Here is a 13,631-nt window from a genome sequence, read left to right as displayed (position 1 = left end):
CCTTTTTTGAGTCATGAACCCGTTTGAGAATCTGGTGAAAGCTATGGACCCCTCCCCAGAAAAATGCACATGAGCACATATACACAAAATGTTGCATACAATGAATAAATTTTATTGCATAGGAAAATTATTTCCTTCACATACCGTCATAATCAGAATATAAAAAAAACTATCTTTACCAAGAATATATCTCACTTTTTTCATGCAAAAATCAATGACCATTCCCTGAATAAAATGAAATATATCCAAATTGTGCAAATTAAACCAAAAAAATAAACTTCAATTCTGCTCAAAAGTACATTTCAGTGAGAAGACTGTTGTTTGGCTTCAATAAGAAGATGAAATTGGGGAGTGGTCTTTGACAAGGCAACACGCATGTCATGTTTGACATCCAATCGATTTCTACTTTTCGTTTTGATGGTAACAAGTGCTGAAAATCCTGACTTGCAAAGATATGTGGTTGCAAACTGAATCAGAGCTCCCATAGCGCTCTCTGCCAGACAAGGGTAGGCTTGTGTCAAGGAACACAAATTCTCCAAGACTCTTCGATTTGAACTCATGTCGTATAATTTCCTTTGTCCTCAGGTCAATGAGGTCATCTTTGGCAAGGTCTGCATCATTAACACAGTTTATATCAGCAAGTAAAGGATTACGAATCCACGTTTCCACTTTAAGGTCATCTGAGCAGAAGTAACCTTCAAAAGAGTTCTGCAGTGTTTCCAGGTGTCTGCACATTTCTGCCTGCAGAGAAATTGACTTGGCTTTGTCTCTCTCGACTCTATCCTGCAGAAGCACTTCTTCCAGCATTGGAAAGTTTGCATAGTTGTCTGCCTCCAATCTCCTCTTCCACAGTGGCAGCTTGGCCCAAAGAGCTTGTAGGTTTTCAGCAGCATCCATAATGGTGACTGCAGGGCCTTGAATAGAAAGACTTACCACATTCATATGGCCAAAAATATCCGCCAAATAAGCCAAGCCATGAACGAACTCCTCCCTGTCAAATTGTTCCGAGAGTGGACTTTCCTTTTCTCTCAAAAAAGTGAAACTTCTGCCCCTAAGTTCCATCAAGCGCTTCAGGATTTGTCCTCTGGAAAGCCAGCGAACTTCTGTGTGGTAGAGAAGAACTTCATATTCTGCTCACATTTCGTGACAAAACCTCTTGAAAACGCAATGATTCAGAGCCCTGGCTCTGATGAAGTTGACGACTTTCACGGCAGTAGACAAGACTTCTTTAAGGATTGTTGGCAGAGTCTTTGATGCCAGTGCATGCCGATGTAGAAAATGGTGTCACGATGACGTGAAGAGCTTCTTTCTTCACCAGAGCAGTAATACCAGATGCGTTGCCAAGCATCGCAGGTACTCAATCTGTGCACAGAGTACCCAAATTTTTCTTCCAGTCAAAGTTTTGCTTGGCAAATAAATTTTTCAATATTTATAAGATGTCAATATCCTTTGTAGTTTCCAAAAGTGGCTCACAAAATAGGAATTCTTCTTTGATGGCATCAGCATGCACATAACGGACGAAAACAAGGAGCTGTCTACACTGAGAGATGTCAGTACTTTCATCCAGTTGCATACGGAAGAGAAATGGCGTAGCTGCCAATTCCTCCATGACCCGTTTCAAAATATTACAAGAAATATCAACTATTCTGGAATGTATGACATCATTTGACAAAGGCACTGCTTCAATTTTCTTCCTCGGCTCCAATCCACAAACCAGCTCGACCATGTTCAGGGCACATGGCTTTACTAAAGTCTCTCCAATTGTGTGTGGCTTCTTTTGTTTGGCAATGCGATAAGCAACCTTGTAGGATGCTTCAAGACGAGGCTTTTGTGTTTGGACAAATCCAAGTTTTGGCAAAGTTCCAACCTTTCCAAATCGAGCCTTCTTTGCACGAAAAAGATCCACACTGTCCGATGTATTTTCAGGATGGACCGACGTGAGGTGCTCCTTCAGCTTTGTTGGCTTCATGCTTTCATTGGCAAGAACCTTGCCACATGAGAAACATTGTGGCTTTTGTGTCCTATCACGTTCAGTGATGCAAGTAAAACCAAAGGATACGTAGGCTTCATCGTACTTCCTTTTCTGCGAAATTTCCAACTGGAGGTAGGTCTGCAAAAAAAAAATTAAAAAAAAATCAATAATAATAATAAAATTAATAAAACACTGATGTAATTTATATGGAAAACAGTAACCAGTGAACAAAAATTAAATTAGTAAGTTTAGGCCAGCTGTGTGTATGAAATGTAATTGAGGCATGCTTTTCATTAAATCTCGGATCTACTGCATAAACTGCTGGTCACACACAACAAAAACACATTTTTCGTGACTGGGTCAAAAGGCAACAACAATGGCATGCTCAAAGGAATTTGTCACTAAACCTGGGTACATGATATGTCAATATGAGCATACATTAAGATCGAGGCCCCTGAAATATGAGACAAGCTCACTGATTCTACTCCGAATTGATGATAATACCCGGGTATGGGGTATGTAAATATCTTCAAATGGAGAAAAACATGGCACCCCAATATTTATATTCAGTTTCATGCGTTATTTATCTATTAAAATATGGATGAAAGATATACAATATATTGTAATGTCGAAAATAAAGGCAGATAAAAACATGGCAAGCAGGAAGGAAACTCAGAGCAGGTAGATGGGAAAATTATATTGATGGGTAATTGAATATACAGTATAATTATATCGGAAAAAAAAACATGGATCTGAAGATACTATAAAGTTTTAAACCTCACCAGTATATGAGAAGATTCCTTAGTTGTGACAAGCCGTGGAAAGTGAGAAATAAGCACTTGATTGTGGAGTCGCACTGGGTGCCGGTCGTGCAGACGACGATACCAAACTAAACACGAGGTCTAGCGGCCAGCACTAAAATCTGGGGCAGGGTACATTTTCTTCAATTTCTATCGACGGGAACTATTCTAGAAGTCATAACTTGACGACGATGACTACTGTATGTTACCTGACTGTACTCTCAGTATCATCCATTTCAACCTACCTTACAGATCTACTGGTCTTCAGTAAGCAAGAATAAGTACATAACATCCTGTACATCGACAAAAAATACAACTTTTTATAAAAAGCTAGCGAAAATAAATTTTAAATAATTTTTATGTGCCTGTTTCACGGAAGAAATGGGGGTCCATGGACCACAGGTTAAGAATCCCTGGTGTAAACTGTCATAGAGTACCAAAATCCACCAATTAGCCGACAACAGCCCCATCACTCTCTGATAAATGGAACATGCCCATTAATCATGGAACATTATTCTGTTCCTCATTTCACATTTGCCAACTGCCTTCCCAAGGCTGTGCCATCCTGGTCTTCCCTCCACGCCATCAAGCAGCGGTGGGTGCATCACCATTTCATGTTATCCTGCATCATTGCCACAATCTTTATTATCCCTAATAACCCTTCCAAACCTAATCCTTTTGCAGGTTTGTGGTCTTTCCATTACTTTGCTCTTCTGAGCTTCGTTGAGAAAGAGAAATTTATGTTCAAACTGGTTTAGTGCTCCCTCTCTCTCTCTCCATGTACATTCCATAAATGCTCCCTGGGGAGGAACATTCTCACATTAGTAACATTCTCACATTCTCACTCACCCCACCCCCCCTGTTTCTCCTAACAAGGTAGTCTCTCCTTCCCTCTGTCTCTCCCTCCATCCCTCCATCCCTCTCTGTGTGTGTGTGTGTGTGTGTGTGTGTGTGTGTGTGTGTGTGTGTGTGTGTGTGTGTGTGTGTGTGTGTGTGTGTGTGTGTGTGTGTGTGTGTGTGTGTGTGTGTGTGTGTGTGTGTGTGTGTGTGTGTGTGTGTGTGTGTGTGTGTGTGTGTGTGTGTGTGTGTGTGTGTGTGTGTGTGTTTGTTTGTTTGTTTGTATATGCCTCCGCCTCTCTCTCTCTCTCTCTCTCTCTCTTTCTCTCTGTGTGTCCCTGCCCCTCTCCAACTCTCCTCCTCTCCGGCTCTCCCACCTTAATTTCCTTTTTCTCAATTTTGATGTACTAACCACCTGATGCACACTTAATGAAAGTGGAACATTTTACCAGTCTTGAGAAAAGACAGAGGATTTTATTGGAGGAAGAGTAAGAAGAATATCAAAGATCCCCCATTCTGAAAGCGTGGCAAATTTTATTGGTCGTGGTGGCTAAAATTACTGCAAAACTGAAAGGTAAACTTCCCATTCAATGGTTTGTTTTGTTCATTTATTTTATTTCAATTGAATCATATTTTTCAACACTGTTTAGCAGTACGTAAAAAAAAAAGAAAAAAAAAAAAGTACTGCTGAACGAAACTTTTTTGGAAGTGGAAAAAGGCGATTTGTCCCCTTTGTGTTGAAACGTAATTCAATTGAAATGAAAGAACAAAACAAGCCATGGAATGGGAAGTTTACCACCGACAGACTGAAGCAATTATTATTTTACCGTGCTGCATGCATGCATAATCGGGCCAAGACTCAGTACAATTTGCCAAAGTATTGCTCAACTGCAGGTTCATGTTCCTATTCGTGGTCTACATTATTCAAAATGTATAATTCAATTGAAATCGAGTAGTTCCTCGATCACAGAGGGAACCAATTGTTTCACCCTGCTTTGTGCAATGTGTACAGGGTTAATTAATGGATGGCCCAAAACAAGGTAGCTGGTGTCGACTATCCTCTGATTCACTGAGTGCTACCTGAAACTTTGCTCGACAATTTTGCAAATACATTATGCTGTGAAAATGTCAAAGATAATTTCCTCAATCGCTGTCACCCTGAAAACTTCTGCATTGATACTGGAGTGAATGTGAAGCCCAATCAACTTATTTAAAAACTTATTTTAACACCATATGAAATGATCACCCTGAACTGTTTCAACAAATCTCAAAAGATGTTGAAGGGAAGGTTAGTTGTTATTCATGCAATATTTTAAATGGGTGAAATGGTCTGAAATACACAGCTTGCAACAATTGCAGGGCTGTACTGCATATTGTCATTCATGTGGCGGACATAATCCGTGTTGCTCCCTTTCGCATAGCTTTTGGCACAGCTCTGTAATTGTCTTTTATTGTGCCGGGTATTTTCTTTGTTTGAATTGATATTGTTACTTGCTTGAAACCATTTCCTTTATCTACCTCCCAATCAGAAAAACTTCAAGGAGGAAAATGGTGGTGTTGCCAGCTCCACAGTAGCAGCCAGGAAAAGGCTAGTGGAGGTCAAGGCAGCTTTGAAGGCAAAACGCATGAATGTTCACACTGAGGAAATGCGCAGTCGACCAGATGTTGTCACATTTGATGCAGGTTTCTTCTGTGTTGAAAGTCCAAGGAAAGGGAAAGGTAAAAAGCGTGTTGCGTGCGTGGAAATTTTGTGCTTTGCCAAATATATGGTTTGAACTTGGCATATTATGTTTATTTATTTATTTATTATTTATTTTTATGTTTACCCTATATAATGGGTTTGATACTTTGTGGGGACAGGTATGTCCAATGTATGTTGGTCACATCTGCAAGTGAATGAATGTTCATTGCACCAAATATGTGTGCAGACGTTTTCAAACTTTGAAGGGCAGAATTTGCATTTTTGGAGTAAATGAAGACGTGTATCATCATTCCCCGTGGTACAAGTGTAAGAATTACATGCAAACTCTGCATGAAGGAACACATTTCAAAAACGTGACTGTTTTCTGTTCTTCAGTTCAATCCCATTTCTCAAGCTACTGTGCCTGCAAAGGTTCTCTCAATTTCGATACTGTGGTCTTTTACGTGTCTTGACTCTCACGTGTTCTCTGACGTGTGCTCTCTATCTCTATCTCTTTCTCTTTCTCTTTTTATCTATCTATCTCTCACTGAATGAATGAATGAATGAATGATCGTTTTAAGGCCATTTTCCCCGCTAGAGCGGGGGTTAGCCTTGCGGGCCCCATGACTATCATGGTTCCCTGTTTGAGGCAATGTTTTTATGGCCGGATGCCCTTCCTGGTGCCAATCCCTAGTCGCCTCTTACGATGCGCAGGGATATGGCGTACCTATTCTAACCGGGGTACACATCAGGATCATTCATCCCAGCAAGCTGGTCCTCAATTTGCCGACTTCGGAAGGATGACAGGCTGAGTCAACCCCCCTGGCGTTAATTCAGCGATCGACCGGGATTCGAACTCAGGATCCTAGGATCCTAAGCTGGCACCCTAACCGCTAAGCCAACACCAGGCACTCAATAGTTAAGAATAACTTATAAATTCAAGGCATGTCTCAAATGAACTCAAAAGGTAACACCAGGTAACTCAAAAGGTCTGAAGGTGAATATAGGAAAGATGAAGGTGATGGCAAGTGGGAAAGCATGTGGTGAGGTGGAAAGAACTGGGAAGTGGCTATGTGCTGTGTGCAGGAAGGGTGTCGGAGTGAACTCCATTCAATGTGCAATGTGCGCTGAGTGGGTTCATCAAAAATGTAGCGGTCTGAGAGGGTTATTAACCAGTGTGGCAGCTACATTCAAATGTAAGGTGTGCACAGAGGGAGCTGCAGATGGAGGAAATGTTGAGTTGGATCTTGGAGATGGTGTGAAGCTGGAAGGTGTGAAAACATTTTGCTGCCTCGGAGACATGCTGAATGGAGAAGGTGGATCAGACTCGGCAACGGTTGCTGGAGTGAGATGTGCATGGAAGGAGTTTCGGGAACTGAGTGGCGTGCTGATTAGGAGGGGAGTGTCGTTGAAGCTGAAGGGAAAGGTGTATGCTGCATGTGTGAGAAGTGTTATGATTTATGGGAGCGAGACATGGGTCATGAATGTAGAGCAGCAATGAAGGCTGGAAAGGGTGGAAATGCGATTGGTTCGGTGGATGTGCGGAGTATCGTTGAGAGAGAGGAAGACAAATGATGAATTGCAAAAGATGATGGGAATAGAGCCTGTGATTGATGCTGTGAAGAGGAACAGGTTGAGATGGTTTGGTCATGTGTTGAGGAAGGATGGAAGTGACTGGTTGAGAATAGTGATGGAAATGAATGTAGAAGGAAGTAGAAGACGGGGAAGACCGAGAGAGACTTGGTTAAAGATGGTGGAAGAAGAGATGTGGGCAAGGGGGTTAACAAGGATAGATGCAGAAAATAGGACAAAATGGAGAAGATTGTCATGGGGACCGCAAGGCTAACCCCTGTTCTGGCAGGGAAAATGGCCTTAAAATGCATGTTGTTGTTGTGTTGTCTATGGAGGGATGAATTTTGCAAGTCGTTTTTGTAGGGTTCAGCTGACTGCCGGGATGGGCTTGTGAGGGCAGAGGAGCAGCAGTTGGAAAACGAATCCTATCCAGGGTCCTCCTGATGACTCCATCTTTGTCTTTTTTGCGTTCCTTCTGATGCTTCAGTGCTCCATTTGGCCAGTTATTTAATCATGTGCTCTTTCTCTCTCATGTTCTCCCACTCGCGTGCTCACATTTGCTCTCCCTCATGTGGTCTCCTTCTCATGCATGCTCTCCTGTACTCCTGTGCTCTCTCTTGTGTTCTCCTGTGCTCCCTCCTGTGCTCTCGCAGTCTCTTGCACTCATCCTCTCCCTCTCTCCCTCCCTTGCATTCATTCTCTCCCTCCCTCCCTTGCACTCATTCTCTCCCTCTCTCCCTTGCTCTCCCTTGCTCTCTCTCTCTCTCTCTCTCTCACTCATTCTCTCTCTCTCTCTCTCACTCATCCTCTCTCTCTCACTCATCCTCTCTCTCTCTCTCTCTCTCTCACTCATTCTCTCTCTCTCACTCATCCTCTCTCTCTCTCTCTCACTCATTCTCTCTCTCTCACTCATTCTCTCTCTCTCACTCATTCTCTCTCCCGTGCACTCATTCTCTCCCTCTCTCCCTTGAACTCATTCTCTCCCTTGAACTCATTCTCCCCTTGCACTCATTCTCTCCCTCTCCCTTGCACTCATTCTCTCCCTCTCTCCCTTGCACTCATTCTCTCCCTCTCTCCCTTGCACTCATTCTCTCCCTCTCTCCCTTGCACTCATTCTCTCCCTCTCTCCCTTGCACTCATTCTCTCCCTCTTTCCCTTGCACTCATTCTCTCCTTCTTTCCCTTTCTCTCTTGCACTCATTCTCTCTCTTGCATTCTCTCTCTCTCGCTCTTGCATGCTCTCTCTCTCTTTCTCGCATGCTCTCTCTCTCTCTCTCTCTCTCTCTCTCTCTCTCTCTCGCATGCTCTCTCTCTCTCTCTCTCTCTCGCATGCTCTCTCTCTCTCTCTCTCTCGCATGCTCTCTCTCTCTCTCTCTCGCATGCTCTCTCTCTCTCTCGCATGCTCTCTCTCTCTCTCGCATGCTCTCTCTCTCTCTCGCATGCTCTCTCTCTCTCTCGCATGCTCTCTCTCTCTCTCGCATGCTCTCTCTCTCTCTCGCATGCTCTCTCTCTCTCTCGCATGCTCTCTCTCTCTCTCTCGCATGCTCTCTCTCTCTCTCTCTCTCTCGCATGCTCTCTCTCTCTCTCTCTCGCATGCTCTCTCTCTCTCTCTCTCTCGCATGCTCTCTCTCTCTCGCATGCTCTCTCTCTCTCGCATGCTCTCTCTCTCTCGCATGCTCTCTCTCTCTCGCATGCTCTCTCTCTCTCGCATGCTCTCTCTCTCTCGCATGCTCTCTCTCTCTCGCATGCTCTCTCTCTCTCGCATGCTCTCTCTCTCTCGCATGCTCTCTCTCTCTCGCATGCTCTCTCTCTCTCGCATGCTCTCTCTCTCTCGCATGCTCTCTCTCTCTCACTTTCTCTCTCTCTCTCTCTCGCGCCCCCTGCTGGCCTTTCGTGTGTTGGGCGTGGCAAGATGGCGTGCACTGGTGTTCGTGTGCTGTAGCTCCGTGCTTGTGTTGTGTTGTCCCCCCCCCCCCCCCCATTCCTTCCTTTCCCATCGCGCCTTTGTCGTGTCCCTCTTTACCACCTGTGCCCCTTTCCCTCCCTTGAGACAGAGAGAGTGAGAGAAGAGCCCAAAGGTGAGAGCAGACCCGTTCGGTTCAGTCTACCTGCTCCGTCGGTGCTATTTACCTTACTCGCGTCGTGTGAACTTTATTATTCATTATTTCATTTCGACTTTATTTATTTTGTGTCCTTTCCGCCTGGTCAAGGTGGAAAGGTGAGACATCGCCGTTATGGCGAGTGTTCGTGCACGGCAGGAAGGGTTTGAAGCCCTAACAAGGAAGCATGCTTTCGTGTGTGTCCCTCCCGAAGGTGTTCCTACCGAGGACATTATCCTAGCTGTAGGGAATGTTATCGGCGATGAAAATGTCTGCGCCGCGTCGCGGATGAACCAAAAGTTTGTTGTTTTCGTGTCGGACGAGAAGTTCGTGCATGATGTTGTTAGTACCGGTCTGTCATTGAAAGGTGGGCAGTTCGTCATGGTTTCCCCGATGGACACACCGGCGATTAAAGTTATTATTTCAAATGTCGCTCCGTTTATCACAGATGATAAGTTAATGGCTGTTCTGACCCGGTATGGAACTGTTGTTTCCCGAATCTCGATGATTCCCCTGGGATGTCGGGATGAACGAATGAAACATGTTATGAGTTTCCGGAGACAAGTATTCATGGTGCTTCCTGATCGCGGCGACGATACAGGACTAAACATCTCGTTTAAAATTTCGGTAAATGATCGTCAATATCAAATGTACGCTTCGTCAGGCACCTTAACGTGCTTCCTTTGTGGAGCCTTCGGACACGTTAAAAGGTTTTGTCCCAAAGCATCTTGTACGAAGTGCGGCAAATTGGGACACACCAATGTGGGCTGTAAAAAAGAAAACGCCCCGACCGTGCTTCCTCATGCCTCGACCGTGCTTCCTCACGCCTCGACCGTGCTTCCTCACGCCTCGACCGTGCTTCCCCACGCCTCGACCGTGCTTCCCCACGCCTCGACCGTGCTTCCTCACGCCTCGACCGTGCTCCCCGACGCTCAAACCGTGCTCCCCGACGCTCAAACCGTGCTTCCTGGCGCTCAAACCGTGCTACCTGAAGCCCCGACCGTGCTTCCCGACGCCCCGACTGTGCTTCCTGATGTCCCAACTGTGCTTCCCGAGGTCCCGACTACGCTTCCCGAAGCCCCAACCGTGCTACCTGAAGCCCCAACCGTGCTACCCGAAGCCCCAACCGTGCTTCCCGAAGCCCCGACTGTGCTTCCCGACGCCACGACTGTGCTTCCCGACGCCCCGACCGTGCTTCCCGACGCCCCGGTGCTACCCAAACCCAGTGAGATGGCACTTGGTGATGCTAGTACTGCTGACGAACCCATGAATGAAGAACTTGTCATACTGACCAAAAAACGGAAAGCACCACTAACAAATAGCCCCGATGGTGCGATAAAGAAGGCTGTCTTGGGCAGAGACACTGTCTCTGCAAAAGAGGGCAAAACGTTTACAGCAAACGAAAATATCGAACGCCAAAGTGGTAAAGAAGATGTTACTGATTTCCCAAGCTCTGAGAATAAAGCCGACATTGATCCGAACAATGCGGCCATTTTTGAGCCTGAACGCGAAGCCCCACCGGTCCCCCCTCCAGTAGCTGAGCGGACTGGTGACCAAACAAATTGCTCTGTCTCACAAACAGAAATCGTAACCCCGGCTACGCAGAGATCTGCAGCCATTTGCCAAAGCACACATAAAGAAAGTAAGCACCAGTCTGCTCGTGAGTGTGCACCAGAGTACCCAACGAAATCTCAGGAGATGCCTCCAGAGGAGCTTGTGAGAGCTGCAAGTAAGGCCCAAGATCCAGGTGGGACATTATCAGACCTGTCAGAGTCTGAGGACGAGGTGGAAGTGACTGAGCTGTCACAGTCATCAGCATCTCAGTCACAGATACCCCCCCAACACATCGTGTCGTTTCTAGCCGAAACGTACAGACAGCGTAACATAGTCATTAAAGACCATTTTGACGATTTGGCTGCATTCATCCACACTGCAAAATCCATAATTAAAACGCCTGAACAATTCGACCTGAATAAGTCACAATACCACAGGTTAAGAAAATTCATCACACGTGCAGGTGTAGAGTGTTCCCAGCCACAGGCTGATTTCATCAATACAGGATGAAAACTATAAAACTCGCAACCTTAAATATTAACGGTGGTGGTGCTAGACACCTCCGCCAGGTCCAAGTAAAAAACATATTTCAACGGAAAAAGGTGGATGTGATCTTACTTCAAGAAACTCACATCACACCAAATGTGGAACATAACTGGCATCAACTTTTTAAGAGCCAATGCTATTTCAGCAATTTATCGGCTTCATCTGCTGGAATCGGCTTCTTGCTGAAGCCAGGCCTCGTGTGTGAGTCATGCCATTTTCAGGAGGTAATAAATGGTCGGCTTAGCTCTCTCAAACTAGTAAGCCATAACTTCCATTACACTATTTTTAATGTGTATGCGCCAAGTGATAGCGTAGAGCGTAAGTCCTTCTTCACCGCAATGATAAATCACTTAAGATCAGTTGATTTTGATCATTGTGTGTGTGTCGGAGGTGATTTCAATTGCACCTTCGACCCATCGGTTGACAGAAATTCTGCCGAACCCCATCCTGAGTCCCATGTACACTTATCCAATTTTTTTAGCACAATGGGCCTCGTTGATGTTTGGCGGTTGCACCACCCAAGCACATCCCAGTACACCTGGTGTCGATGCGCCAATAGTCGAGTATCCTTGGCAAGGCTTGACAGATGGTACATCAACGTACCCTTTAAAAATACTGCGGTTTCTTCAAATATTTTTCCTTCCGTGTTTTCAGACCATCATATGGTAACCCTAAACCTTTCCTTTCCTCAACCCGCAAGTAGGAGCGCTTATTGGAAGTTTAATGTTAGACTTCTAGAAGATGGTATGTTTAAGGAAGCCTTTCGTGTTTTCTGGGCAAGTCTAGTAGCAAAGAAATCTTCCTTTTCTTCATCCAGCATATGGTGGGATAACATGAAATCTCAAATTCGGGTTTTTTGTCAATGTTTCCAATCACACAGCACAAACGACAAGCACATTACAATGGCCCGGTTGGAATTGGATATTCTACATTTGGAGAATAAATTGGCTCATGAAAACAATGACGCCAATTACCGGTTATTGCTTGTAAAGAAAGCTCTTTTAAGGGAGTTAGTTCAAGAGAAAGCAGCCGGAACATTAATTAGACTTAGAATACAGAATGTAAAGTTATCAGACACCCCAAACAAGTCTTTCTTTCATTTAGAATCCTTAAGCAAGCCATCACGGCTAATCTCTTCTGTTTTGGACTCAAGAGGCAACGTTGTTGTCAACGAAGATGATGTTAGAATAAACATTATTGAATTCTTTACAAAACTTTTTGAGGAGCAGACTGTTTGTAATGATACAATGATGGATTTAACCTCTCACCTCCCCTCCCTAACTGAGGCTCAACGGTTGGAGCTTGACCTACCAATCACCCTCCTTGAGCTAACCTGTGCTCTTGCTGCCATGGATTCAGGGAAAGCTCCGGGTATTGACGGTCTACCTCCCGAATTCTTTCTGACATTTTGGGACCTTTTAGGCCCTGAGTTGCTGAATGTTTTGGACACTTCTATACAGACTGGTATAATGCCGCTGAGTCTAAGAAGAGCCGTAGTGTGCTTGCTCCCGAAAACTGAAGATCCCCGACTTTTGGTGAACTGGCGACCGATCTCCCTGCTGTGCACAGACTACAAGCTTTTTTCAAAAGTACTAGCTAATCGACTAAAAAAGGTTATCGGTGATCTAGTACTGCCAGAACAGAGTTACTGTGTTCCTGGAAGATCCATCCATGATAATATTTCTTTAATCAGAGATCTCATTGATGGTAACCGTGTTAAAGAAGACTTTGGAATGATGTCGCTTGATCTTGAAAAGGCATTTGACAGTATCGACCATAAGTTTATGCATCATGTGTTACAGGCATGCGGCCTCGGAGCAAACTTTCGTTCCTACATTTCCTTGCTATACACGGATGTATTTAGTTTAATTAAGATTAATAATGTGCTGGCTCCCCCCATCAAGGTTCGGAGAGGGGTCCGGCAAGGGTGCCCAGTCTCTGGTTTATTGTTTGCTCTTTCTTTAGAGCCTCTTCTCAATCTACTGAGAAAGAAGATTTCTGGAATAGCACTCACTCCCATGAGTGCACCGCTAACCCTATGTGCTTATGCGGATGACGTCTGCATCTTTGTAAAAGATAAGGATGATATCGATATCGTTGTTGAGTGCCTGTCAAAGTTTCACGCTGCCTCCTCTTTAAAAATCAATTGGAACAAGAGCAAGACGTTATGGATACCCTCCCTTTATCGCAACCTTCTTCAGCCTGTACCACAGCCGCCCCCATCCCTCCCCGCAGGGTTGCTGTGGGGAAGTGAGGGAATTAAGTACTTGGGCATATTCCTTGGTTCCCCACAGTATGCTCAAAGAAATTGGGACGGGGTAATTGAGCAAGTGGGAGAAAGATTGAACCGATGGAAAAGGGTTTTACCTCATTTGTCCTTCAAGGGCCGTGTGCTAGTGATCAACAACTTAGTTGCCACAATGTTGTGGCATAGGTTCATCTGCCTGCAACCGCCGGAGGCCCTACTCAAAGCACTCCAGGGCAAACTGGTGGACTTCTTCTGGGGAGGCTACCACTGGCTACGACCCGATGTGATATGTCGCCCCTCGGCTGAGGGTGGCCACAACCTCG

General features: G+C 44.9%; 1 protein-coding gene across 4 annotated transcripts in view; it reads left to right on the top strand.

Moving 5' to 3' along the window:
- LOC137423410 (uncharacterized) overlaps positions 1 to 13,631 on the top strand; it is a 190,368-nt gene that overhangs the window by 37,854 nt on the left and 138,883 nt on the right. For all 4 annotated transcript variants that reach the window (XR_013622858.1, XM_078774220.1, XM_078774222.1 and 1 more), the window contains one exon: positions 5,139 to 5,328. Coding sequence is in view for 3 of the 4 variants with exons in the window: in XM_078774220.1 (XP_078630346.1) it covers positions 5,139 to 5,328 (190 nt within the window). In the remaining variant the exon portion in view is untranslated. The remainder of the gene's footprint in view (positions 1 to 5,138; positions 5,329 to 13,631) is intronic.

This window comes from Myxine glutinosa, chromosome 3 (genome assembly GCF_964187855.1).
Source record: "Myxine glutinosa chromosome 3, kmMyxGlut1.1, whole genome shotgun sequence".
Lineage (NCBI taxonomy): Eukaryota > Metazoa > Chordata > Myxini > Myxiniformes > Myxinidae > Myxine > Myxine glutinosa.
This window is presented reverse-complemented; position numbering and strand designations above follow the sequence as displayed.